The following is a 27,492-nucleotide window of genomic DNA, read 5'->3' as shown; positions in this document are numbered from 1 at the left end:
TTGGTTTGGTTTCAACAGAACCCCTCATTTTCCACTTCTTGATTAGAGTTTGAACACTGCTGATTGTCATTCTCAATTCCTTGGAAATATTTTTATAACCCTTTCCTGTTTTATACAGTTCAATTACCTTTTCCCGCAGATCCTTTGACAATTCTTTTGCTTTCCCCATGACTCAGAATCCAGAAACATAAGTGCAGCACTGGATGAAAGATGCAAGGAGTCAGGAGTCAGGAGTCCAGAAAGGTCAGGAGTCCGGAAACTCATTGACCTTTTATACACGCACACTAATTACAAGCAAACAGATCACAAGTGAGGATGGTTACCTTTAATAGCCATTCAAACCCCTTTGTGTCAACTTGTGTGCATGTTATCAGGCCAAAATCACCAGGGTATGTAAACTTTTGTTCAGGGCCATATGGGTAGTTTCTGTTGTTATTATGATTTAAAAAGCGTAAACACAGTTGATTGATAATAATCGGCTTCAGCCAAACACTAACCATGAGTAAAATATTTTTGTGTTATCATTCATATTCTCTGAAAAATGGCCAAGAAATCATAAATTCTGCCAGGGTATGTAAACTTATGAGCACAACTATATTATTATATATATATTTTCCCTAATCCCCCCCCCCCCCCAAATGTCATTATGGTAACACTGAGCTACTCTGATGACAGGATAAAATTTAAAAAATGTTTAAATAGTTCATAAAAAATATTTTATTTGTTATTTTTTTTACATACTGTCAACAGTCAGTATCCCTGCCACATCAGTCATATGACAACTCTGTACTGCACTGGTTACCATATGTTTAACCACTTCAATATCAGGCACTTACACTCCCTTCCTGCCCAGGCCAATTTTCAGCTTTCAGCGCTGTTGCACTTTGAATGACAATTGCGCGGTCATGCTTTGTACCCAAACTAATTTTTTATCATTTTGTTCATACAAATAGAGCTTTCTTTTGGTGGTATTTGATCACTGCTGGGGTTTTTACTTTTTGCGCAATAAATAAAAAAGACCGAACATTTTGAAAAAAAAAAAAAAAGTTTTTGTTTCTGTTATAAAAAATTTGTAAATGAGTACGTTTCCTCCTTTACGGACGGGCACTGGTGAGGCTGCACTAACGGGCACTGATGGGCATTGATAGGCAGCACTGGTATGCAGCACTGATGGGCATTGATAGGCGGCACTGAAAGGCTGAACTGATGGGTACTTATAGGTGGCACTGCTGGGCATCACTGATGAGGAGACATCTGGCAGGCATTAGTAGTGGGCACTAACTGGCACCATTTGTGGGCACTGATTGGCATATTTTGGGCACTGTGTGATATCCCTGGTGGCCATGGAGGGCATACCTGGTCATCCATGTGTGGTGGACATCCCTGGTGGTCCAGTGTGGGCATCCGCGCGGAGGAAGGGGGGCTGCACTGATAAACAATCAGCGCAAACCCCTCCTGTCAGGAGAGCCACTGATCAGCTCTCCTGATAAACGGCTCTTCCTGTTTACACTGTGATCAGCCGTGATTAAAAAGTGTTAAAAAGAAACACATTTTTTCCTCAGTTTAGGCCAATATGTAGTCTTCTACATATTTTTGGTAAAAAAATAAATAAAATTGCAATAAGCGTATATTAATTGGTTTACGCAAAAGTTATAGCGCTTACAAAATAGGGGATAGATTTATGGCATTTTTATTAATTTTTTTTTTGTATACTAGTAATGGCGGCAATCTGCCATTTTTATCGTGACTGACATTGGGGCGGACAGATCGGACACTTATACAGCGATCAGTGCTATAAATATGCACTGATTACTGTATAAGTGTCACTGGCAGGGAAGGGGTTAACACTAGGGGCCGATTAAAGGGGTTAACTGTGTTACCTAATGAGTGATTCTAACTGTGGGGGAGGGGACTGACTAGGGGAGGAGACCGATTGGTGTCCCTATATACTAGGAACACACGATCTGTCTCCTCTCCCTTGACAGGACGTGGATCTGTGTGTTTACACACACAGATCCACATTCCTGTTCTGTCACCAGCAATCACGGGTGCCTGGCATGCACATCGGCTCTCGAGTGATACATGCTCACACACACACAAAGATATTCACCCTTCATTTGTTGGGCTTTTTTTTTTTTTTAAACGTTCCAGTATGTCCCGTTGGCTTCCATTCTTGCCTGGGAGAGAATCGCGTGCTCCTCTCCCAGTGCCTACTGGGAAAAGCATGTCACATATCCCAGGAGGCATAGGCTTCTATAAGTGAGTGAAGGAGAAGGGTGGGCCTGGAAGCTCATTATTAGGGGGCAGATGTCTTAACCTGGAAGAGACAGACGACTCTTGATGACATCAGGGATGAAGATGGTGCCAAGGGACCTGACTTGTGGAAATGGAATGTGAACCGTAGCAGAACAATCCTGGATTTGCTGGCTGGGTGAGTATGTAAATTGGGGACAACCCAGCATTTGGTAAAGAGGTGGATTAACCGCTTCAGCCCCGGAAGATTTTACCCCCTTCCTGACAAGAGCACTTTTTGCGATTCGGCACTGCGTCGCTTTAACTGACAACTGCGCGGTCATGCGACGTTATACCCAAACAAAATTGATGTCCTTTTTTTCCCCACACATAGAGCTTTCTTTTGGTGGTATTTGATCGCCTCTGCGGTTTTTATTTTTTGCGCTATAAACAAAAGAAAGCGACAATTTTGAAAAAAAAAAAAACAACAATATTTTTAACTTTTTGCTATAATAAATATCCCCATTTTTTTTAAAGCTCACAGTTTAGGCAGATATGCATTCTTCTACATATTTTGGGTAATAAAAAAAAAAAAAAAAAAAAAAAAAAAAAATCGCAATAAGCGTATATATTGATTGGCTTGTGCAAAAGTTATAGCGTCTACAAAATAGGGGATAGATTTATAGCATTTTTATTATTTTTTTTACTAGTAATGGCGGCTATCTGCGATTTTTCTCGTGACTGAGTCATCATGGCGGACACATCGGACAATTTTGACACATTTTCGGGACCATTGGCATTAATACAGAGATCAGTTCTATAAAAATGCAATGGCTACTGTAAAAATGTCACTGGTAGTGAAGGGGTTAACACTAGGGGGCGATCAAGGGGTTGTGTTCCCTAGTGTGTGTTCTAACTGAAGGGGGGAGGGGACTGACTAGGGGAGATGACAGATCGCTGTGCATACTTTTTACACAGAGATCCCGGTTCTCAGCGTGTTACGAGCGATCGCCCTGCAGTCATCGAGAGCGCCAGGCACTCGCATCAGCTCCGGGGGCAAGCTGCGGGCACGCCCCTAGTGGCCACTAGAAGAAGCAATGTAACATGACGGCGATTTGCCTGCCCGTGCCATTCTGCCGCAGTACAACTGCGGAGGCTGGTCGGCAAGCGGTAAAAAAAAAAAAGAAAATTATTAATAATAATAATAATAATAATAGGGAGGGGGCAGGATATCAAGTTCCCCTTGAAAGTAAACGGTCTCACTATTGCCCAACAGTGTACAATCCAGTTGAAACCTCATTAGGGCTGAGGCAGTTGGAGAAAAAGCTTCAAAAGGATTGGTTACTGTGGGCTGTTCTTTTTTCAGACATTTAATGAAGCCAATTGCTTTCTGGCTGGGAATTAAATCTCTTTATAGGCCTGGCAGAGTAACTATAACACTGCATATACTGCATTGTTAAATGGCGAACAGATGTGCTAGAATATTCTGTGATAAAACACAGAAGGTGTGACACATCCCTCGTAGGAACCTGATAATATATTATTAACAGTGCAGAGAAGATTTTCAACAAGCTTATTTTAGAAGGATGTCGAGTTAGAGACAATATATCAAATAGTCAGAGGTTAGCATTATGTATTCATAGCAAATGTCTTTCCCAAATACACACAAAACAAATAGATTACATTTGTTACATTTTTGTATATTTTTCACAGTCATTTTGTTCATAGAATTCATTTACATGGCAGTGATGTTTACAAAGAATACATGTCTGAAAAAGGCACAGTAGGTTTATCAATTGTAACTGACAAAAGATATCACTCCTAGTGATTGATACATATCAACAGCAACATGATTTATATTAAAGGGCTAGCTACACCTAGTAGTAGAAAGCATACATTTCAATATGGTATATGACAATAATGCAGATGTCCTTATTAGATTCATTATGCACTTCAGTGAAGATGAAGGTAATTCAGTAATGTTGGGGCACTCCATATTGATGGCTTGAAAATTCACCGTTCATGGAAAAAATGTTCTGGATTTGCCTGAGAACCAGACAAGCTTTGCCAAATTGTTTATATGTCTTACAACTGAAAAGTTTAAAGAATAGTTTACACTGGAATGCAATTGCTCTGCCTACTTAAAATAGGAATACATTTTGTCCAAATGTAAGGCAAGCCAAAATTAGTGTTGCCTCTTCTCCAATAATAGTTTGGTTCAGAAAAAAAGTGGAATCCATCAAATATCCACAATATAAGCATAATGCACATGACCAGAAGTGAAAGATGATACTTTGCCAAGGCTAGAACACAAACAGTCCAGGACTCTTATTAGAACCTTCTAAGGTCTTCTTCAGAACTCCTTGAACACACATCAGGAATTTCTATGGAGGTCGTTTGCTACTTTCCATTTCTGAGCCAAGAAAAGACAATCTCAACCTTTCACTGTGTTTTCACAAAGGTTATATGAAATGTTACATGAATCAGGAGTAAATATCATGACAACGCAAGATGATTAAAGGCAAGTCTTCCATAAATGGTGAGCTTTATATTATAGGTCCATTAACAGCCAAAGCACCAGATCAGAAAAAAAATAAATTAATGAGACATACTTCTTATATCAAGTGTCCACAATTCAGATGTCCCATCATTCACTGGGAAATGCATTAGGCCCATTAAATATATTGGAACTCTTGGTATGTACCTGCTCATATGAAAAAAAAAAAGGGGGGGGGGGTGAATTACAGCTCCAGAGCATACAGATATTAAAATGAATGTAACTTCATTTTTTTTTTTTTTTTAACAGAAATGGCATTAAGGTAATACTTGCAAAGTCTGGTGTTGATATTTGCTGTTACAATGAAAATATTTTTTAAAACAGGGTGTACATTGCAGAACAAAATTAGACTCAAGTTAAAAAATGCCCTTCCTGAATACAAATTCAACATTTCTAAACAATATACAGATATTGTGAGTTAGGAAGATGCGTGTTGTAGAAGTTTTCCATCTGGATCTAGACAAAAATGGCAGTGACTGCATTACTAAATATTGCTTTATACCAATAACTGGACAATTGTTCATTTTAGGACAAGGTTGTAATGCTATTTCAGGGCAAATATATTAAAGGATTTGGTCAGTGATTTAGAACATGTGGGTAAATCAGGAAAATCAGCTTTGTCTGCATTAACACTGGTTCCACTGTTCTCATAGTGCACTCATTTTACTATGCAAAATAAAGTTCCTTACAACAGATCAATAAAGGCAGACAATGTAGCCAATATTGTCTCAACCTTCATCTGCTGGAAAATGGACAGCTGTTTTCCCAAATGTTTCTAGGCTCTCCAGCTGACCATGAAGTCCACTGACTTGTTGGCTTAGCTTCTTTTCGACACCGTGATCCATGCCTCTTCTTTAGGAGAAGTCACTAGCTCATATTTGGTCTCCATCACTTGACCTTCCACAGGTAACAAATGCAGTTTCCGCACAAGGACACTGAGGAGGACTGTTGCCACCATGTACGCAAACCTAGGGACAAAAAAAAAAAAAAAAAAAAAAATATGATTAACAAAATCTTGTGGAATAACACAGCCACTTAAAAGTGCAAAGTGCAAGCAAATATGAAAAAAGAACAAATACATGCAGCTCAGTATTCATTAATAAATAATTTTGGAAATGCAAGCAGCTGAATTTATCAGCTTCTTGCAGCCTATCCTATAACAAGATTGGGAGAGGGAGAAGCAGCATGAGGAGTCAATCAGTGGTGCTGCAGCGCTCATGTGCCAACAAGGAGCATGCTGGCAGGAGGAAAGAGAGGATAGGAAGAGGAGCTCATCAGACTGTTTCTTATCCAGTACTGTCCTTTTACAGGCAGGGGGCATGAAAAAGGACCTTGCTGCATTATTTCATTGCACCAGAGAAAAATCAGGTCTCCTGCCCCCACAGAGTTATGCCATGTGATATGGTTGTGTAAATCTCAGAACTGGATGGATACACACATCCTTTGGCAGGTAAAAACTCCCATATGAGAGGCAGTTGGCACTTGTAGTGCAAAGTGGATTTGCCTTTAGTAAATGAACTCCCCTGTGCTTTCTGCTCAGAACAGACGAGAGCGATATAAGAAAACATGGCTTTCTTGGAACAGGTTTATATATTCAGATAAGGACAAGTTCCTGCTGAATATTTGACCATGGGATTAATCTCCCCATTGCTCTAGTGGTCCCCACTGGCCAGTACTGTTACTCCTTTTCTGATGTTAATTTTCCTAACCAGAGAAATTACAGTTGAGCGGAGAGTCAGTTTTAGAGAGGATGTCCATCTACGCCTATAGAACGTTTGACTGTTAGAGGTCCATTAACATTCATACCAAATTCTATAAAAGGAACAAGAGTGATCCTGGGGTATGCCATATTCTATTGAAGCTAATAAAGAGGTGAAAGAACCAAGAAAATGTACACCACTGATGAGCTATGCTGTAAACATCAAACTGCTTAAATCAGAATATACATAGATTTTTATTTATCTATCATGTTTCTTCCACAGTCGCATTTGAAATGTTTTTCTACACTTTCACTCAGAAAAATATGAAACACTGCAAATATTTAAAACGGACATCATACACGCACCAGGTGGTAAGCTCTATGAATCAGCAGTTCCCTGCACGGGTGAATGATTCAGAGGAGGGATCTCCCTCCCTCCCACTACTGAACAAGTTATTAGCATCTTTACACTGCTGAGCAGGCAGGCAACACAGAAAGCTGCAAAATCAAACCTGAAAACAGTGAAGTCATGCAATGCTGTACCCAAATTAAATTGATGTCCTTTTTCCCCCACAAATAGAGCTTTATTTTGGTGGTATTTGATCACATCTGCGTTTATTTTTTGTGCTATAAACAAAAAAAGACAGACAATTTTGGAAAATAAATAAATATTTTTTACTTTTATAGCATCTACAAAACTATGGGATATTTTTACTTACTTCAATTTTTTTTTTTTACTAATAATGGGGGCGACTTATAGCGAGACTGCAATATTACGGTGGACATTCTGACATTGATCCTTTTGACACTTTTTGGGGACCACTGACACTAATACAGTGATCAGTGCTAAAAAAAAAAAAATATATGCACTGTCACTGTACTGATGACACTGGCTGGGAAGGGGTTATCATCAGGGACGATCAAAAGGTTAACCGTGCGCCTAACCAGTGTTTTACTAAATTGTGGGAGGTGCTCTTACTAGGGGAAGACATGGATGCTAGTTCCTGCTTAGCCTCCTGGGCTCCCGCTATGTGTGATCACAGCGGGTCGCTACAGCCGCTATATATATATATATATATATATATATATATATATATATATATATATATATATATATATATATATATATATATACACACACACACACACACACACACACATATACATACACACACACACACGTGATCTGGTGCAGAGGTGCTGCCCTGTAGCAGTAAAACTAATCTATGGCTGACCTGAAGGGGTTAAACAAGCAGGTCAGGGCATTCTGACAGAGGCTGTGTCAGCCTTGGATCTAAATTTGTAGCTTAACAAAGAACAATTAGAATCTTAAAGTGCATTAAAAGTCAAGAACTAAAAATTATATATTGCAACTTACCAGTTGCAATATTTTACATATATGGGTCAGCTGCATTAGTTTTCTTTTTTCCAGGCTCGTTTGTAATTTTGGTAATGTTGCCAGTAACACTTCCCAACACATTTAACAGGACCGATTTGTTTACTTTTGGCATCTAAAAAAATTCAACACACGTGTATCATTTGTGTCAGAAACATAAAATGTGTGTTACATAAAATCTGTTATTTCCATCCTCACAGATGTCTCCTGTACTTGGATTAACTGCCCTCCATAGTCAACCAAGAACTACATGTGAGTCAGTAAAAGATAACAGCAGCAAGAAATAGCTAAAGATTGTCCAATCACACCCTTCCATTGACAAAAAAAACAGACAAAGTCTATACATAAAATAACCATAAATAAATCTTTTGTTTGCTTTTTATAAGATGGTATTGCCATAAAGATATTCTTGGATATAGGTTTATCAAGCATAGACCTCATTAAGGCATTGCAGAATACTAGCACAATTAGCAACTTGCTTTTGGCCTTGCTCAGGTGGTCGATCAGTCAGGTCTTCAACATGCAGCTCAGCAAAAACTTGTTGCATCTTTCCAAAAAGACTTGTGGCTGTATTAGATCAAAAGAGTGCTTCTAAATACTGAGCAAAGGGTCTGAATGCTTAGGACCATGTGATATTTCAGGTTTTTCTTTATTAATTAATCTGCAAAAATGTCAACAATTCTGTGTTTTTCTGACAATATGGGGTGCTGTGTGTGCATTAATGAGGAAAAAAATGAACTTAAATGATTTTAGCAAATGGCTGCAATATAACAAAGTGTGAAAAATTTAAGGGGGTCTGAATACTTTCTATCCCCACTGTATATTGAACATTATGTGCCGCCCTTTGGTGATGTCAGGGGCCACATCAGAGGTCCCTTTTAGCTCATAAGTGGACATCCACTGCGCTAAATGGCCAGACAATGTTGACTTTCTGTTTCAGGCCCCTATGCCAGTTCATGCAGGGGTAGACCAGTAGTGGATTTTCCTGGGGGATCCTTTATGTCAGATTCAAACTGTTCTGGTTTGTTAACATGCTTTGTACGAAGACAGCCCATTCATTTGAAAAGACTGCCTAAAGCAGCAAAGAGGTAGCGAATACACTATTTTTGGAATACAGCGCATTACTATGCGTTTTACGCACTGTAGTGTCTATATTGAGTATCCAAGATACCAGAGACACTGTATTGCAGGTCAGGGGGTGACTGGCCACATGTACAATACTGGGTGGACTTACCCCCTAAGTGGATTATACAGGTAACTTACAAGTACCTAGACCACAAGAAGATGCAAAAGTGTTAGCAAACAAAATTTTTTGTAACAGTGCACAATGCAGAACAAAGTATCACATCAGATACGAATAGCAGCAGCATGTTTATCAGTGTTTATCAAGCTTCACCGAACAGAAGGCACACAAATCGAATTTATGACTACAGATAGATAAAGCCGGTTGTTCATGCGATCATCATAATGCAATTGCTCATACTATATAAAATATCAACAGGTTAAGATACAGTGCCTGGAAAAAGTAATCATACCCCCTTGAAATTTTCCACATTTTGTCATGACACAGCCAAAAACGTAAATGTATTTTATTGGGATTTTATGTAATAGACCAACACAAAGTGGCACGTAATTGTGAGGTGGAAGGAAAATGATAAATGGTTTTCAAAATTGTTAACAAATAAATATCTGAAAAGTGTGGCGTGCATTTGTATTCAGCCCCCCTGAGTAAATATTTTGTAGAACCACCTTTCGCTGCAATTACATCTGCAAGACTTCTTTATGTCTCTATCAGCTTTGCACATCTAGAGAGTGAAAATGCTGCCCATTATTCTTTGCAAAATAGCTTAAGCTGTCAGATTGGATGGAGAGCATCTGAACAGCAATTTTCAAGTCTTGCCACAGATTCTCAGTTGGATTTAGGTCTGGACTTTTGACTGGACCATTCTAACACATGAATATGCTTTGATCTAAAACTATTCCATTGTAGCTCTGGCTGTATGTTTAGGGTTGTTGTCCTGCTGGAAGGTGAACCTCTGCCCCAGTCTCAAGGCTTTTGCCGAATCAAACAGGTTTTCTTCTAAAATTGCCCAGTATTTGTTTCCATCCATCTTCCCATCAACTCTGACCAGTTTCCCTGTTCCTTGCTGAAGAAAAGCATCCCACAACATGATGATACCACCACCATGTTGCACGGTTGGGATGGTGTGTTCAGGGTGATGTGGAGTGTTAGTTTTCTGCCACACATAGCGTTTTGCTTTTAGACCAATAAGTAAAATTTTGGTCTTATCTGACCAGAGCACCTTCTTCCCCGTGTCCCCCACATGGCTTCTCACAAACTGCAAAACAGGATTTCTTATGGCTTTCTTTCAACAATGGTTTTCTTCTTGCTACTCTTCCATAAAGGCCAGATTTTTGCAGTGTACGACTAATAGTTGTGCCATACTCTACCATATTTGGATGATGGATTGAACAGTACTCCGTGAGATGTTCAAAGCTTTGGATATTATTTATTTATTTATTTTTTTATAACCTTACCCTGCTTTAAAGTTCTCCACAACTTTATCCCTGACCTGTTTAGTGTGTTTCTTGGCCTTCAGGATACTGAGATTTCATTACACATAGGTGGACTCTAATTAGGCGACTCCTGAAGGCAATTAAATAACTAAAATGAATGGTGCGCTATGCAAATAATAACATAAAAATTATTCCTAATAATCCCTATAAACACTGTGCCCAGTGATAACATATACAGTAAAAGATGGTGATATTACAACAATCATCCAAAATAGTAGTGCACTGTGTGAAATAAATCTTTCAAAAAAGGTGCAAAAACTGTGGCATTCATCCATATGCAGGTAACTGTGTAATAAAGAGCCATCACCTGGCACCTCTGAATGCAGTGCCTGTTCACCTTAAATTCAGACCCACAACAGGTCTTGTTGCGCCTTTAGGATCATATACTGTTTCCACAGTCTGCTTACAACTGGATTGCCTCCTCTTATGGTATAGTTTCAATTTAGACAAAATTCTGCTTGTAAACATATGCTCCGGATATGTGAAAAAATAAAGAATTCCGGGTGTCAAGTCACTTGACAAGTGACGCAACGTAATCTATGGTGGAGGATCTATACATTTACAGTGCCTTGCAAAAGTATTCATCCCTTTGGCATTTTTTCGTGTTTTGTTGCATCACAACCTGGAATTAACATGGATTGTTTGAGGATTTGCACCATTTAATTTACAGAACATGCTTACAACTTTAAAGATTTCTTTTTTTTTTTAATTGTGAAGCAAATAACAAATAGGACAAAATAACAGAAAAAGTCAATGTGCATAACTATTCACCCCCCTAAAGTCAATACTTTGTAGAGCCACCTTTTGCGGCTATCACAGCTCCAAGTCGCCTTGGATAAGTCTCTATGAGCTTGCCACATCTTACCACTGGGATTTTTGCCCATTCCTCCTTGCAAAACTGCTCCAGCTCCTTCAAGTTGGATGGTTTGCGCTTGTGAACAGCAATCTTTAAGTCTGGCCACAGATTTTCTATTGGATTGAGGTCTGGGCTTTGACTAGGCCATTCCAACACATTTACCTGCTTCCCTTTAAACCACTCAACTGTTACTTTAGCAGTGTGTTTGGGTTCATTGTCCTGCTGGTAGGTGAACCGCCGTCCTAGCCTCAAATCAAACACAGATCACACACAGAGTGGTACAGGTTTTGCTCAAGAATATCCCTGTATTTAGCACCATCCATCGTTCCCTCAACGCTGACCAGTTTCCCAGTCCCGACTGCTAAAAAACATCCCCACATGATGATGCTGCCACCACTATGTTTCACTGTGGGGATGGTGTTCTTTAGGTGGTGTGATGTGTTGGGTTTGCTCCAGACATAGCGTTTTCTCTGATGGCCAAAAAGTTCATTTTAGTCTCATCAGACGAGAGCACCTTCCTCCATACATTTTGGGAGTCTCCCACATGCCTTTTAGCAAACTCAAAACGTGCTAATTTGTTTTTTGATGAAAGTAATGGCTTTCTTCTGGGCACTCTGCCATAAATCCCAATAAACCCCAGCTTATTGTCGTCCTACGTACAGATACTCCAGTCTCTGCTGTGGAACTCTGCAGCTCCTCTGGGGTTACCTTAGGTCTCTGTGCTGCCTCTCTGATTAATGCCCTCCTTGCCCAGTCCATGAGTTTTTGTGTGCAGCCATCTCTTGTAAGGTTTGCTGTTGTGCAATGTTCTTTCAATTTGGTTATGATAGACTTGATGGTACCCCTAGGGATCAAAGATATGGATTTTTTTTAAAACCTAACCCTTACTTGTACTTCTCAACATTGTCCCTTACTTGTTTGGAGAGTTCCTTGGTCTTTATGGCAGTGTTTGGTTAGTGGTGCCTCTTGCTTAGATGTTGCAGCCTTTGGGGCCTTTCAAAAAGGTGTGTATATGTAATGACAGATCATGTGACACTTAGATTACACACAGGTGGACGTCATTTCACTAATTATGTGACTTCTGAAGGCAATTGGTTGCACCAGAGCTTTTTATGGGCTTCATAACAAAGGGGATGAATACATACGCACATGCTAATTATCAGTTTTTAATTTCTGAAAAAAGTTTTATGTATATATTTTTCCAATTTTTACTTCTCCAACTTAGACTATTGTGTTCTGATCCATCACATATAATTCAGATTAAAAAACATTCAACTAAAGGCTGTAAAAGTAACATAGGTAAGTAACGTAGGTAAATACTTTTGTAAGGCACTGTAAATGCTGTTTAACAAGAAGCAGTTATGCAAGTGATTTTTAATCCATTAAAAGGACACCCTTTAAAACCACCTTGTGCCCAAGGTACGTCATATGACGTCCTGGACTTTCAGTGAGGAGATCTGAATGATGCCTGCAGCTACAGGCATCATTCACATATCGTATCACTAGTATGGTACACAGGATATCCGCCCCTTCCTTATGTGCCAAACGCTACGCTCACAGACCTAAACCTCACTGTCAGCTGCCGCTTAAAAAATTCCAAACAGTGCAAAAATGATAATAAATGATTCACTATAAACCTACCCTCACCTACAGTGAAATCAAATAGCAGCGCTAAAAACTAAATTAGACCTAAAAAAATTGTGTGATAAATTAGATGTGACAAACTAATTAACACCACTCACTTAAGAGCAAAATATAATCTTGTGTTATAAATAAACATACAATGTATAATAGACTAATATTAAACATATAAAGTCCAATAATCAGTGACGTAGTGATGTAAGTGATGATTCATAACATGATATGATATAGATCTTCAGTGACAAAATCTTCCACCACACCGCTGTGATATGTGACCTCCACTCCCCTTCAGCGAGCAAACTCACCAGCTACTTTTGCCTTACACTCTCGTGTTCGGCTCACAGGCTATTCCCACACAATAGGGGGCAAAGTGATAACCTCCAATCAATCCCTGTTAGGTATCCAGAGTATATATGCAAGCGTTCTCGCTCAGGAAATGGAACTCTACTCTATAGCCATAAATTGTTTAAAAACATCCCAGCAGTCCAAAAATCTCCACACACCGTTCTCACCTCCTCAAGATGAAGCCCGGGTCCAAGGCTTGCAAGCAGCCATACATGTAGACCCTCTTGGGATGGGGAAATGTACAGCACTTGTTAGTAGGCTGTTGCCTGAAGCCTCCGCTCTCGCTGTCACTCTTCGCGCCTCCTGTCTGCGTGATGAAGACGTGAATCCGCGCGGGACTGTGCTGGAAACTACACTTCCCAGCATTTTAGGTCTAATTTAGTTTTTAGCGCTGCTATTTGATTTCACTGTAGGTGAGGGTAGGTTTATAGTGAATCATTTATTATCATCATTCACATATCGTTCTCTTCAGCCAGCGATTCTGTGCACCATAAGAGCAATCACAGCGGCAGTTCAGCTGGCTCTCCCCTGCGATCAGTGACCTGGAGAAGGAATCCGCCGGCGCCGGAAGAGAGTCATAGAGAAATCCAAGAGGCCTGGGCGCGATGTTATGACGTCACGTTCGGGCCAGCGGAAGTAAACAATGCTGGGGACTCAACAGGAAAGCCTGAGATTGTAAATTTTTTTTTTTTTTTATCTCAGCCTTTCCTGCCTAAAGGATCCCACATCTCTCCATAAAGAGGACCTGTCACGCCCTATTTTTATTACAAGGGATGTTTACATTCCTTGTAATAGGAATAAAAGTGATAAAAAAAAATGTAAAAGGGAAAGTGTAAAAATAAAAAATTAAAGTACCCCGTCCCTGGGTGCTCGCACGCAAAAGAGAACGCGTACGTACGTTGCACCCGCATATGTAAACGATGTTCAAATCACACATGTGAGGTATGACCTCGAACATTAGAGTGAGAGCAATAATTCTAGCCCAAGACCTCCTTTGTAACTCTAAACAGATAACCTGTAAAAAATGTTAAAGCGCCGCCTACGGAGATTTTTAAGTACCAAAGTTTGGCGACATTCCATAAATGTGCGTAATTTTAAAGCATGACATGTTGGGTATCTATCTACTTGGCGTAACATCATCTTTCACTTTATACAAAAAAAATGGGCTAACTGTTTTTTTTTTATTCATGAAACTGTTTTTTCTCCAAAAAAAGAGTTTGAAAAATCGCTGCGCAAAGACCGCTTGATATAAAGGGTTGCAACGACAGCCATTTTATTTCCTAGAGTCTCGGAAGGGGGGGCTCTCCGCCTCGGGTGCCACACATGTCATCCTGGTACACCCCTTTCAGAGTCCTTCACTCCCTCCTGCTTCCCTTGTGAGAGTGTCATCAGATGCAGCCCCACCAGTGCCTGATGAGTGCGATCTCCCGCTGTCACAGAGCTAGATTTCAATCGCCAGGCAGCCACTGTAACAATGTCCTGCCTCCCAGACCGTCTCTTGTAATAGACGCCACAGTGATCCAATGCGGGAAACATTGTGCCGTGTGGCACAGGAGTAGGTCTAGGAGGTGGGACATTGTTACAGCGGCTGTCCAATGATTTAAATCCAGCTCTGTGACACAGCGTGAGATTGCACTACCAGGCACCTGGGAGGCTGCATGTCATGGGCACTGGTTAGGCTGCATTGATCTCTTGAATAATGTCTGCAGTCTCTGACCATCTCCTGTAGTATGTCTGCAGTCTCTGACCATCTCCTGTAGTATGTCTGCAGTCTCTGACCATCTCCTGTAGTATGTCTGCAGTCTCTGACCATCTCCTGTAGTATGTCTGCAGTCTCTGACCATCTCCTGTAGTATGTCTGCAGTCTCTGACCATCTCCTGTAGTATGTCTGCAGTCTCTGACCATCTCCTGTAGTATGTCTGCAGTCTCTGACCATCTCCTGTAGTATGTCTGCAGTCTCTGACCATCTCCTGTAGTATGTCTGCAGTCTCTGACCATCTCCTGTAGTATGTCTGCAGTCTCTGACCATCTCCTGTAGTATGTCTGCAGTCTCTGACCATCTCCTGTAGTATGTCTGCAGTCTCTGACCATCTCCTGTAGTATGTCTGCAGTCTCTGACCATCTCCTGTAGTATGTCTGCAGTCTCTGACCATCTCCTGTAGTATGTCTGCAGTCTCTGACCATCTCCTGTAGTATGTCTGCAGTCTCTGACCATCTCCTGTAGTATGTCTGCAGTCTCTGACCATCTCCTGTATCATGTCTGCAGTCTCTGACCATCTCCTGTATCATGTCTGCTAAAGGGGCACCGAATGAAAATTTTGTGAATACTATTAGCAATGCGTTTAAGAGATTGCAGACATGATACAAGAGATAGTTAGAGACTACAGACTGCATTTTTCTTGAGCTTTTCTTGCACTAAAAAGGTGCCAATAATGGCCAACAATAACTTCATATTAATTCAAATTGATGAGATTAAAAAGTGGAATACAATTATATATAAAAATATAAATATTTTTTAAAAACTGTAATTTTTGGTTTTCGGCTAGGTGCATCCTGCATTTTCAGTTTCGGCACCAAAATTTCCATTCGGTGCACCTCTAATTGAAATATAACATATACAATTCTGATGTCTCCAACCTACCTTGAAACTTTACCATAAGAGGAGGCTATCCAGTTGTAAGCATACTGGGAAAACAGTATATGATCCCAAAGGCGCAACAAGACCTGTAGTGGGTCTGAATTTAAGGTGAACAAGCATTGCATCCAGAGGTGTCATGCGATGGTGGCTCTTTAATATACAGTTACCTGCAAATGGATGGATATCAAATATTTTTTACACCTTTGAAAGATTTATTTCACACAGTGGACTACCATTTTGGATGATTGTTGTAATATCACCATCTTTTACTGTATATGTTATCACTGGGCACAGTGTTTATATGGATTATTAGGAATAAAATGTATGTAATTATTATTTGAATAGCGCACCATTATATTTCGTTATTTATGTGGTAGGTGTTTACCATTGTCAATGGTGCAGCAGTTCCTCACAGTTTGCATATACATAGTAGCGCATGAGTAAAAATCTACACAAATTCTGAAGGCAATTGATTCTACTAGATTTTAGTTAGGGGTATCAGAGTAAAGGGGGGCTGAATACAAATGCACACCACATTTTTCAGATATTTGTTAAACATTTTGAAAACCATTTATCATTTTCCTTCCACTTTACAATTATGTGCCACTTTGTGTTGGTCTATCACATAAAATCCAAATAAAATACATTTACATCTTTGGTTGTAACATGACAAAATGTGGAAAATTTCAAGGGGTATGAATACTTCAAGGCACTGTATAAAGCAAATCTTTTAGCTACTTTTAAATAAAGTTCAGCCTAAAAGCAGGCAAAACAAGGTGTCAAACAATGAGAGTGCTTCAACTGTTCACTGAGGCATTCTCACTGGACAATGTGTCAGCACGTTGTCCATCAGAATCAGAAAGGTAAAGGTAATAGCAGAGATTTACCTGTGTGACATATGTCATCGACCACTGAAAAACATTTAATTCCCCCGCTTTCCATACTTCATCTTAGCTATATTTTAGGATGCGCTAACATGTATTTCTGAGCTGGTGTACTTGCCCAGGTCACATTATTGTAATTTGTACAACTACCTCTCTAACTGCAACAAGCCATTTCCAAGTTGTGTGGTAGACAGGTGCTCTGTGTGGTGAAAAACAACCCTTACACATGTAGTTTGTGTCTCCTATATGAACTAGCGCTGTAGAGCCTGATGCCAGCATTGCTATCACATTAAAATTTAAACATTTCCTTTACCAATACAGGTGGCCGCTGGCATCAGCTGCATACACTTACAGCATTGTGTACAGGCAGCAGAACAGGACTCTTTCAGTGCTGTTCCCAGAACAAGCATTTTTTAATCAATGAATACAAGGCTTCCTCTAAATGGCTGAGGTGGAGAGGCGGACGGATGTTATGATCCACCTTAACCTTTCAGAAGAAGCCTTGTATTCATTGATAAAAATACAAGGCTTCCTGTGAAAACGCTGAGACGTACAGAACTCAACCCGATTTTTCTTCTAGAAATGAGATGGGAAGCACTGAGCCAGAACACAGCACTTTGTACGGTATGCATCATCAGCTACATACAGTCTATATAGCATCAACAGTGTACATAATAAAGAAAAAAAAAAAAGTTAGGGCCAACTTAGCCTAAACAAACTACTTAAAGCGATAGGAAAATTCAAACTAGGATTTAGTGTTGGCAGAGATTTACACTCTTTTTTTTTTTTTTTAAATTTTAAAAACATAGGTCAATGTAATGGGTTTAACCCTTTTGCTGCCAGGCCCTGCACTCTACTTTAAACCTAAGGTGGACAGACAATTTTTGCAATTTTTCAATAAAGTAGACTAAAATGATGGTGCTACTAATTTGGAAGGTTCCGTGACAGTTGCACAAAAGTGTAACAAAATATTTTTTTATAAAAATTGACTAAAATCACTATTAGGCCTCACAAACACAACTTACAAAATTCAGACTAAATCTAAAAGCTAAAACTGTATCAAGTTAACAAATATTATCTAAATAACTTTAGTGAATTATCAGGGGTTTAAACAGACCACTAATATGCTCTACTTTGGGGATAGGGAAAGAGAGTGAGGACACAGCTCAATCTCCTTCTCTGTAGCTGGACTCACTGAGCATCTGTGCATTTGCTGCAGGGTGCGTTTGCTGTACCTGCTGGAAAGATAGGGAAAAATATCATTTTTATAACAGCTTACCTGTAAAATCCTTTTCTTAGAGTACATCACAGGACACAGAGCCAAAAGTAATTACTGTATGGGTTATATGGCACCTTCAGGTGATGGACACTGGTACACCCTAGACAGGAAGTTCAATTCCCCATATAACCCCTCCCCTTACTGGGAGGACCTCAGTTCTGTAGCAAAGTAATACACATGTAACCAGAAAGAGGGGAGGGACCTCTGTGTCCCGTGATGTACTCCAAAAAAAGGATTTTACAGGTAAGCCGTTATAAAAATCCTATTTTCTTTATAGTACATCAGGGGTCAAGAGCCACAGTAAATACTGTATGGGATGTCCCAGAGCAATGCCACCTGAGGGGAGGGGACACAAACAAAAGTAGTGTGCAATCAGACCTGAGGGCCTATACTGCCGCCTGCAGTACACTGCACCCAAAGGCTCATGCCTTCTTACATCCACCTGATAGAATCTGGTGAATGTATGGACTGAAGACCAAGTTGCGGCCTTGCAGATTTGAGCCATGGAGGCTTGGTGATGCACTGCTCACGAAGCACTAACAGCTCTGGTGGAGTGCGCTTTGATTTGAAAAGGTGGAACCTTCCTCTTCAAGCCATAAGCTTGAATAATTACTTGCCAAATCAATTTGGCAATAGTGGATTTCGACGCTGCGTGGCCTTTCCTAGGACCTTCAGGCAACACAAACAAAACATTTGTTTTCCGAATCTGAGCAGTCGCCTTCAAATAGATTTTGACTGCTCTCACTACATCCAAAGAATGTAGTGACATTTCTTCCTTAGAACAGGGTTCTGGAAAAAATGAAGGTAAAACAATATCATGGTTTAGGTGAAATCCTGAAACCACCTTTGGAAGAAAGCTAGGATGGAGGAAGCAATACTACTCTATCCTTGTGAATGACTAAATATGGCTCTTTAAAAGAAAAAACCGCCAACTCTGATACCCTTCCTTGCAGAAGAAATGGCTACCAAAAAAACTAGCTTCCATGTCAAAAGGGCCAAAGGAATATGTCATATTGGCTCAAAAGACTGTTTCTGTAATGCCGACAGAACTAAATTCAAGCCCCAAGGGTTCAGGGATACTCTAACTGGTGGATTAAGCCACGTTACCCTCTGTATAAAGCTTCGGACCAAAAAACGCGAAGCGGACATTGAAACAATACCGATAAGGCAGAGACCTGGCCCTTGATAATACTCAAGGCCAGTTTCATCTCTAGCCCCATTTGCAGAAAGGCAAGAATTCTACCTATGACATACTTCCTAGGATACTAACCCCTGGATTCACACCAGGAAACTATAATAAATGACTCTGGAAGCTGGCTTCCTTGCATTAATCAAAGTAGATATCATTGAGCCTGAAAGCCCATGATTCTTCAGAATGTGGGTTTCAATAGCCAAACCGTTAAATTTAGCGTTTGTATAGTAGGATGGAACACTGGTCCCTGCGATAGCAGGTCTGGACCTGGTGGTAGGGGCCATGGGGCCCCTACCACCTTCTTTACCATTTCTGCATACCAAGATCTTCTGGGCCAAAAGAACTACCGACTTCCTTTCCGGCTTGATCGGGTTTGGAGGGAATGCAGAAAATCAGTGAGAACTGATCCCACAGGGTCACCAACACATCTGTTCCGCATGTGAGTGGATCCCTTGTTTTTTTACACAAAGTTGTCGACTTTGTTGTTGAACCTGGACGCAAACAGATCTACGTCCGGGATCCCCCATCTTTGGCATATAGCCAGGAAGAGGTGGTGAAGGGACCATTCCCCCGAGAACAACTGCTGGCGACTTAAGTAGTCCGCCTGTCAGTTCTCTACCCCTGGAATGAAGATTGCCGATATGCACGGCACATGCTTTTCTGCCCAGGTTAGGATATGGTTTACCTCTACCCTGGGCTGCCCGACTTCTGGTGCTCCCTTGGTGATTGATATAAGCCACTGCTGTGACATTGTCAGATTGAATCCTGACAGGAGAATTCTGCAACCTGAATGTCCAGGCCCTTAGGGCTAGACGCGCTGCCCGAATCTCTAGCATGTTGATGGGCAAGGTGCTTTCGGTTCTGGACCATATCCCCTGGACAGACGCCTCTTCCAGGACTGCTCCCCCCCAACCTGAAAGGCTGGCATCTGTTACTACCTTCCAGGTAACCGGTAAGGAGGATTTCCCCTTCTGCAGATTCTCGGATATCCTCCACCAACTGAGGCTCTGGTGCACTTTTGGTGACAAACGCATCGGAAAATATAGTGCTTGGACCTTCTTGTTCCAGGCCAATAGGATACGATAGGATATTTGCAGCAGTCTCGAATGAAACTGAGCATTAGGGAACTGCTTCGAATGAAGCCACCATCTTCCCCAACAACCTCATACCAAGACGAATGGAAGGACCCTTCTTTGCCCTGACCACCTGAACCAGCTCCTTTATGGCGCTGATCTTTGCCTGGGGTAAAAACACCCTCTTCTGGGCTGTATCTATAACCAGACCCAAGTACTCTAATCCTTTTACTGGCTTTAAAGAAGATTTCTTTAGGTTGAGGACCCAACGTAGGTATTCCAGGTAGTTGACTGTGGTGACCATGCTTTGGTCCAAGCGGGCTATTGACCGGTCTATTAAGAGCAGGTCATCTAGTTATGCTATTATTGTTGTACCTTGAGTCCTTAATCTGGCCAGAAGTAGGGCCAGAAGTTTTGTAAACACCTGAGGTGCAGTAGCTAGACCGAAAGGCAAGGCTACAAACTGAAAATGAAGTTTTTCTACTTTGAAACGCAGATACTTCTGGTGAGCAGGGAAAATAGGTACATGCAGGTATGCATCCTTGATGTCGAATGATGCCAGAAGTTCTCCTCCTTGTAGGATGGAGACTACTGATTGATTCCATGCGAAGAGCGAATTTTCAGGAACTGGCTTAGATCTTTGAGATCTAGAATGGGTCTGACATCCCCATTTGGTTTTGGCACCGTGAAAAGGTTTGAATAAAACCCCAACCCCTGCTCTTCCATGGGGACCACCATGATCACTTTTTGCGACAAAAGTCGGTCTAACGCTAGAAAGAGACTTATTTTTCTCTGGATCTTTAGGGACATTTGACCTGAGGTAACGAGGGGATGGGAATTCTCGGAACTCTAGTTTGTAACCTAGAGCTATTCTGGAGACCACCCATCCTGTCTCGAAAATTCTTCCTGCCAGACCCTTGAGAACTGCAGAAGTCTTCCCCCCACTCGAGCAAGCGGGGGCGCCCCTTCATAAAGTGGCTTTAGCATTCTGTCTTGTGGGCTTCCTCCCCCAGGATTTCTTTTGTCCCTGACATTGAACCTGAGGTTTACCTCTTGAACCTGACGGTGAAGGCCGTCGCGACTGACTGGAGGCTGATGCCCCTGGCACTGGAGAAAGCTTGTTTAAATGAGGGATGTAACGAGCCCCTGCTCGCTCAGTTCCACTCTCCCGACACTCCTCTGCGGCTATAGAATCAGACTGCAGATCTCAACATCTGATGGTTCGGTCATCCGAAGCTCCGGGACTAGAACTACAGCTATGTGCCGTTCGAATCCAGTTGTGTAGCTCAGAACAAACACCAGGCAGGCTGTATGTGAGTTCAACCAGGAATCTCTTTTTATTGAAAAATACAGGCTCTTTTATACACTAAAAGTGCAGGTGCATACCTCCGGCTCATATTACTCTGAACATACACCTGTGACCAGAAACCTAATTAACATGGGCTAATTAACTAATCCCTTTAGACAGCCTAGATGACTCAGACATGACCTTTAGGCCAGACTGGCCGTCTTGTAGCTCAGAAAACCCTATCAACATTATCACAATAGCAGAGTTAATTAACACAAACAACAATGGGGATCTAATGACTCTTAGATCCCATACTAGAGACTTATTTACAATACACATTGTAGCAGGCAACAGACAGACAGGTGACTGGAATTCAGCATCTCCTAACAGTATTTGTCCCAGCATTATGAATCAGCCACTATTTCTAATATGGCAAATCCAGGGTCCCCAGAGTCTGTGTGTCCTGGGGGACCAGGACCCAAATCCACAGTAATACCACCCCAAGGGTCCCCAGGCATACAGCTCACAAAGAGCACCGTTCCCCCAAATGCCAGGGCCCATGATCGATCGGCAAGAGGCTAGCATTCAGTCCCCTCCAAAAGTCTCTCTCCCGGCTAGGTCTGTCACAAGGGATGTTTACTCTTTCTTAACTGGCAAAAGGGTACTTTTCCCACTTGATATTTTTTGGATATATTTGTCCAAATCCTGCCCAAACAGCTTTTCACTGCAGAAAGTCAAACCAGCTAGGAGCTTTTTGCATGGCGCTTCAGCTGACCAACTTTTCAACCATAAGATTCTACGCATATGTACCAACCCAAGCATAAGGCGAGAGGTTTGAATTATAGAATCTGATTGTGTTAATTGCAAATCACAAAGCCGCTGGCAGCTCAGCTCCTGGCCCTGCTGTTCAGGGAAAACCTTGAGCACCTGTTTCAAATGGTCTCTTAAGGATTGACATACCCCAATTGTCACCACTGCAGGTTGAGCCACTGAACCTGCCAAGGAGAAAATGTTTTTTAGCAGGAATTCCAATTTTTTATCAGTTGAAACCCTAAGCATTTGCGCATTGTCAACCGGACAAGTCAAACTTTTATTCACAGAGGATATAGCAGCGTCAATTGCTGGTATACTTCACATCTTAGTAAATTTTTCCTCCATAGGATAAAGTGTAAACTTTTTAGGGGGAAAAAAATGCTTATCTGGGTGATCCCACTCAGAATACATATGCTTTTCTAGTAAAGAATGGACAGGAAAGGCACGCAAGGCTTGAGGAGGATATGGTGAACCCAAGCAGGAAGTAGGCTCTTCAACCGACCCCGTTAAGGGTAGCTTAAATGTGGAGTAAGAGAATGCACCAGCAACTTCTTAGCATGTGAAGCTGAAGGTCCTTTCCCACTTGATCCCTTGGAAGAGGAATCATCAGCCTCTTCACGGTCCCCTGAGGGGGATTCATCTTCCCCCTCCCACCGTTCCTCTGTTTGAGGATCCTGGGTGGTATAAGGGGACCTAATGCATTTTCTTCCACTCTGTGAAGATGCGATTAAAGCCGCTAATCTTTCCTCCAATTCACTCATAGCTGAGGAGAAAACCTGCTCAGTTATATAGACAGGGGCTGAAGTGTTGGAAGCAATTGCACCCCCTGATGACCCCGATGGCTCACTCTGACCAGTCTCCCTAGATCTTTCAAGGGGGGATGGGGTTGCAGAGGGACCCCTTTGTGCCCTTGGTTTTTGTGGCATTTGTACCACCCCCTCTGGTCATAGTGCTGAGCACAAACGCAGAGGTACTACCAAAAAAATGCACTCACTGCTGAGCAATAGTCCAGCAACTGCCGCTGCTATTAAGCTCAGCCTGATGCTTAAGTAAATGTGCCCTGGGAATGCCTGTGTTACCAACACTCACATGCCACCCTTCCGCTCTGTATCCCTCCTTCAGCTGTATGCACCTGATAAAAGGTGCCCTTTATAGCTACACAGCCCGCGTTGTGGACGATGAAGCACACCAATGCCCCTAAGCCCCGCCCCCTTCCTCCAACCACCCCTTATCTTTTTCAAAATAGACCGTTTTCCCGCACGAGCGGGCTCCGATCCGCCCCGATCGCATGGAGGAGGGCTGGGGTGGAGGAGAGCTGCCGATGGGAATGGCGGCGGGAGGCGGTGGCCCCTTCCCACGTCTTACCTGGAGCTTGGGCCGGAGGAAGCGTGCAGCTTGTGACACAGAGAGAGACTGACAAGCATGGAATCAGGTACGTGCTCTTTACAGCCCCCGGTGGTGACTATAGGCATTACATTTACTTTAAAGGAGAAAACCCACAAGAATTAGAAAAATTCCTTAGGAATCTCCCTTACCTTATCCAGCTGCAGGGTTCTGTGGTAACAGACCCAATCTTCACTACTCACGGTGGGCTAAGTAAAAAAAACCTTCAGGGACCGGGGTCTCATTTTTTAATCGGGGGATCCACAGCCCTGGGCCTGTAAAAGCACCCCGCCAGGAATATGGCTGAAAAAAAAACAAATACTGGATCCCGGGGGTCCAGCTCTCTAAAAAGAGAAGCGTTACAAGCAAAACGTCGTTTCTTCAGACACGAGGCCCGGGTACCATTCAATTCGGCCTGGAAAAGACACTTTGAATGGATCCGGTTGCATAGCTTGCCCTAGCAAGGAATATTCCAGCGGAGCTTAGCACAGCACATCTTTACTCGTGACCAACACCTAAGACACTAGCGAAAAAACAGAGGTACTACTGGTAAGGGGAGGGGTTATATGGGGAATTCAACTTCCTGTCTAGGGTGTGCCAGTGTCCATCACCTGAAGGCGCCATATAACCCATACATTACTGTGGCTCTGTGTCCTATGAGTTAGGATAAAGAAAGGAAGAAAGGTCTCTTTCCCTTTTCTGAAAATGCACTGGTGCTTTGGCATCATGCACAGAATTCTTACTGGCACCCCCTGCGCATCTGCTAAACAGCACGTTTTGGCTGTGGGAACATGTGTGATTTACACATATTCCTGTACCTGCAAAACTGTGAACCTAGCCTGAATGAACAAACGAACAGGCAGCGCTCTGTAAAGATGCTTTCAGTTCTTTCACAAACTGAAAACAATTCTGGACGGTGGTTCATTTGACTATCGACGTTGCCGTTTCTTCCACTCTGAGGCCGTCAACATGCGATGTGTGCCAACTCTGGCCAGGGCTGGAGATCTTCTGCTGTGACACCAGCTTTTTTCCCAGTTGCTTTTGCTCTGTCACCCTGTAGGCTTTTGTTTGCGAGTGCGTTTTTTTCAGGTTATTTGATTAAAATGTGACAAAAACACTAGAACCTTTGCCGCAATGCTTTTTGTTTTTACATGTAAATTCACCTCACACTTCTCCATGCAAGCTTACTACACAAGGCTTTGTTACTGTCAGGCTCAGCAGATTGCTAGTCAGTAATCAGGATTACCTCTGATCTTTAGGCGTGATGTATAGGACCTGTAAGATCAGTATTTATTGTGTTTGGACATGCATCCAAATATCATTTAGTGTTCTAATGGTACTTTTTCTTTTCCTTTTCTTGCTGATCTTTATATTTATGGTCGAGCACCTAAGAGTTTTTTTTTACTATTCTATTGTCTCAATGCAAGGTCTATAAGGCTTGGAGAACAAAAGCTTATAGTGCACACATACAAAAATGACATTTAAATCCTGCAAGGCTATTTAAAGCACCTGTACATATTAAGCAAATAAGCAGAAATATGGTGATTTAGTCACACCATATGGCCATACAGTGCTTAAGCCCACTACTGCTTTAAAGTACCCTATTTTCAGTGGGAAAATGGGGTACTTTGATGCAGTAGTAGGCTTAAGCACTGTATGGCCATATGGTGTAACCAAATCACCATATTTTTGCTTACTATGTTCAGGTGCTTTAAATAGCCTTGCAGGATTTAAATGTCATTTTTGTATGTGTGCGCTATAACCTTTTATTCTGTTGGTATGGTCTTATAGCAGCACCATCTTTAACTGCTTGCCGACCAGCCACCGCCATTATAGGACAGCAGGTCAGTACGATCCCGCGAACTGTCGTTGCTGTACGTCAGCCTGAAGCAGGCGCCCGCTGCACGGCGGGGGGAACTGATGCGCGTGGTTGCAATGACTGCCGGCCCAACGCGCGATCGCGTGCACGAGACCAGAACAGGGACGTGTGTGTAAACACACAAATCCCTGTTCTGTGAGGAGAGGAGAGACAGATCGTCTATTCCTACTAGCTAGGAACGATATGTCTCCTTCTCTAAGCAGTTCCATCCCCCCACGGTTAGAAACACAAACCAGGGAACACATTTAACCCCCTTGATTGCCCCCTAGTGTAAACCTCTTCCCTGCCAGTGACATTTATACAGTAATCAGTGCATTTTTTATAGCACTGATCGCTATAAAAATGTCAATGGCCCCAAAATGTGTCAAAAGTGTCTGATTTGTCCACCGCAATGTCGCAGTACTGCTAAAAATCACTGATCACTGCCAATACTAGTAAAAAATAAAAATAATAAAAATGCCATAAATTTATCCCATAGTTTGTAGACGCTATAAGTTTTGCGCAAACCAATCATTATACGCTTTTTGCATTTTTTTTTAACCAAAAATATGTAGAATATATATTGGCCAAAACTGATGAAGAAATTTGATTTTTAAAAACATTTTTTGGGGAAATTTATTACAGCAAAAAGTTAAAAATGTTTAATTTTTTTTTTCAAAATTGGCACTTTTTTTTGGTTTATAGCGCAAAAAATAAAAGCTGCAGAGGTGATCAAATACCACCAAAAGCAAGCTCTATTTGTGGGAAAAAAATGACGTCAATTGTGTTTGGGTACAGCGTCACACAACAGTGCAATTGTCAGTTAAAGCGACGCAGTGCTGTATCGCAAAAAATGGCCTGGTCTGTAAGTGGTTAATGTAATGCATTGTTAGGGCCCCCCCCTCCCCAGTATTTGTTTACAAAGCTAGGAGCACACAAGCAATTTTTAGGAGTTCGATTGCAAGCAGTGATTGATTACTACACGTAAGGAACAAATATCTCCATAAGGAGAGTAGAATAAACAGAAAGAAGTTAGCAGGTTCGTTTCTTGTCATACTTTTATATTAAAATAAGAAGTGAATCACTTTTGAAATATTGCGCTCATTAGCATTTACTTTTGTACCTCATTCCATAGGGAATATTTGTCTGATGTGTGGTGATCAATGAATAAATACTCTTTGGAAGTCCATTTATAAAATGTTTTTTTTTTTTTTTGTTTTGTTTTTTACACAGGGTTTATACAACTTTCATCCAGGATGCACACATTTTTCCAGTTGAACTGAATTAGAAAATCTGTGAATCTTGTGTGAAAACACATTAAAGGGCCATTTCACACTAGAACGAGGTGGGGGAAAAAAAAAAAAAAACACATTCCATGTGTTTTTCCTGCACGTTTAAAACGCACTTGAAATCTGCAGCGGGTGTCAATGTTAGCTCAACAACACCCCAAACGCAGGTCGCAAATGCAATCAGTTTGCCTGCATCGGATTAAATGGTACAGTAGTACCATGCGATCTGGTTACTGCGCATTTTGTAAAGTAGTGCATACAATACTTTTGGTGCGATCCAGCGCAATTTCAACCCACTAAAATAAATGGGCTGAAATTGCACTACACCGGGATTTGCATTTCTGTGTGATTTTTGGTGGGAACTGGCCCTGATAAATGGAACCTTTGGGTGATTGTGAATAATTGTAAAACCACCCATGTCTTCCTAGTCTTAGCCTTCCTGCAATTGTTGGACCCAATTTATTCACTGTGTGGCTTATGGTTAGAAGTCA

The 27,492-nt window shown here is 41.5% G+C and overlaps 1 protein-coding gene across 4 annotated transcripts in view; it reads right to left on the bottom strand.

The window, feature by feature from the left end:
* Positions 1-3,911: 3,911 nt before the first annotated feature.
* CYP20A1 (cytochrome P450 family 20 subfamily A member 1) overlaps positions 3,912-27,492 on the bottom strand; it is a 99,176-nt gene continuing 75,595 nt past the window's right edge. For all 4 annotated transcript variants that reach the window (XM_073633311.1, XM_073633312.1, XM_073633313.1 and 1 more), the window contains one exon: positions 3,912-5,757. In XM_073633311.1, coding sequence (XP_073489412.1) covers positions 5,607-5,757 — 151 coding nt within the window. In that variant the 3' untranslated portion in view covers positions 3,912-5,606. The remainder of the gene's footprint in view (positions 5,758-27,492) is intronic.

This window comes from Aquarana catesbeiana, linkage group LG06 (genome assembly GCF_042186555.1).
Source record: "Aquarana catesbeiana isolate 2022-GZ linkage group LG06, ASM4218655v1, whole genome shotgun sequence".
Taxonomy (NCBI): Eukaryota; Metazoa; Chordata; class Amphibia; order Anura; family Ranidae; genus Aquarana; species Aquarana catesbeiana.
This window is presented reverse-complemented; position numbering and strand designations above follow the sequence as displayed.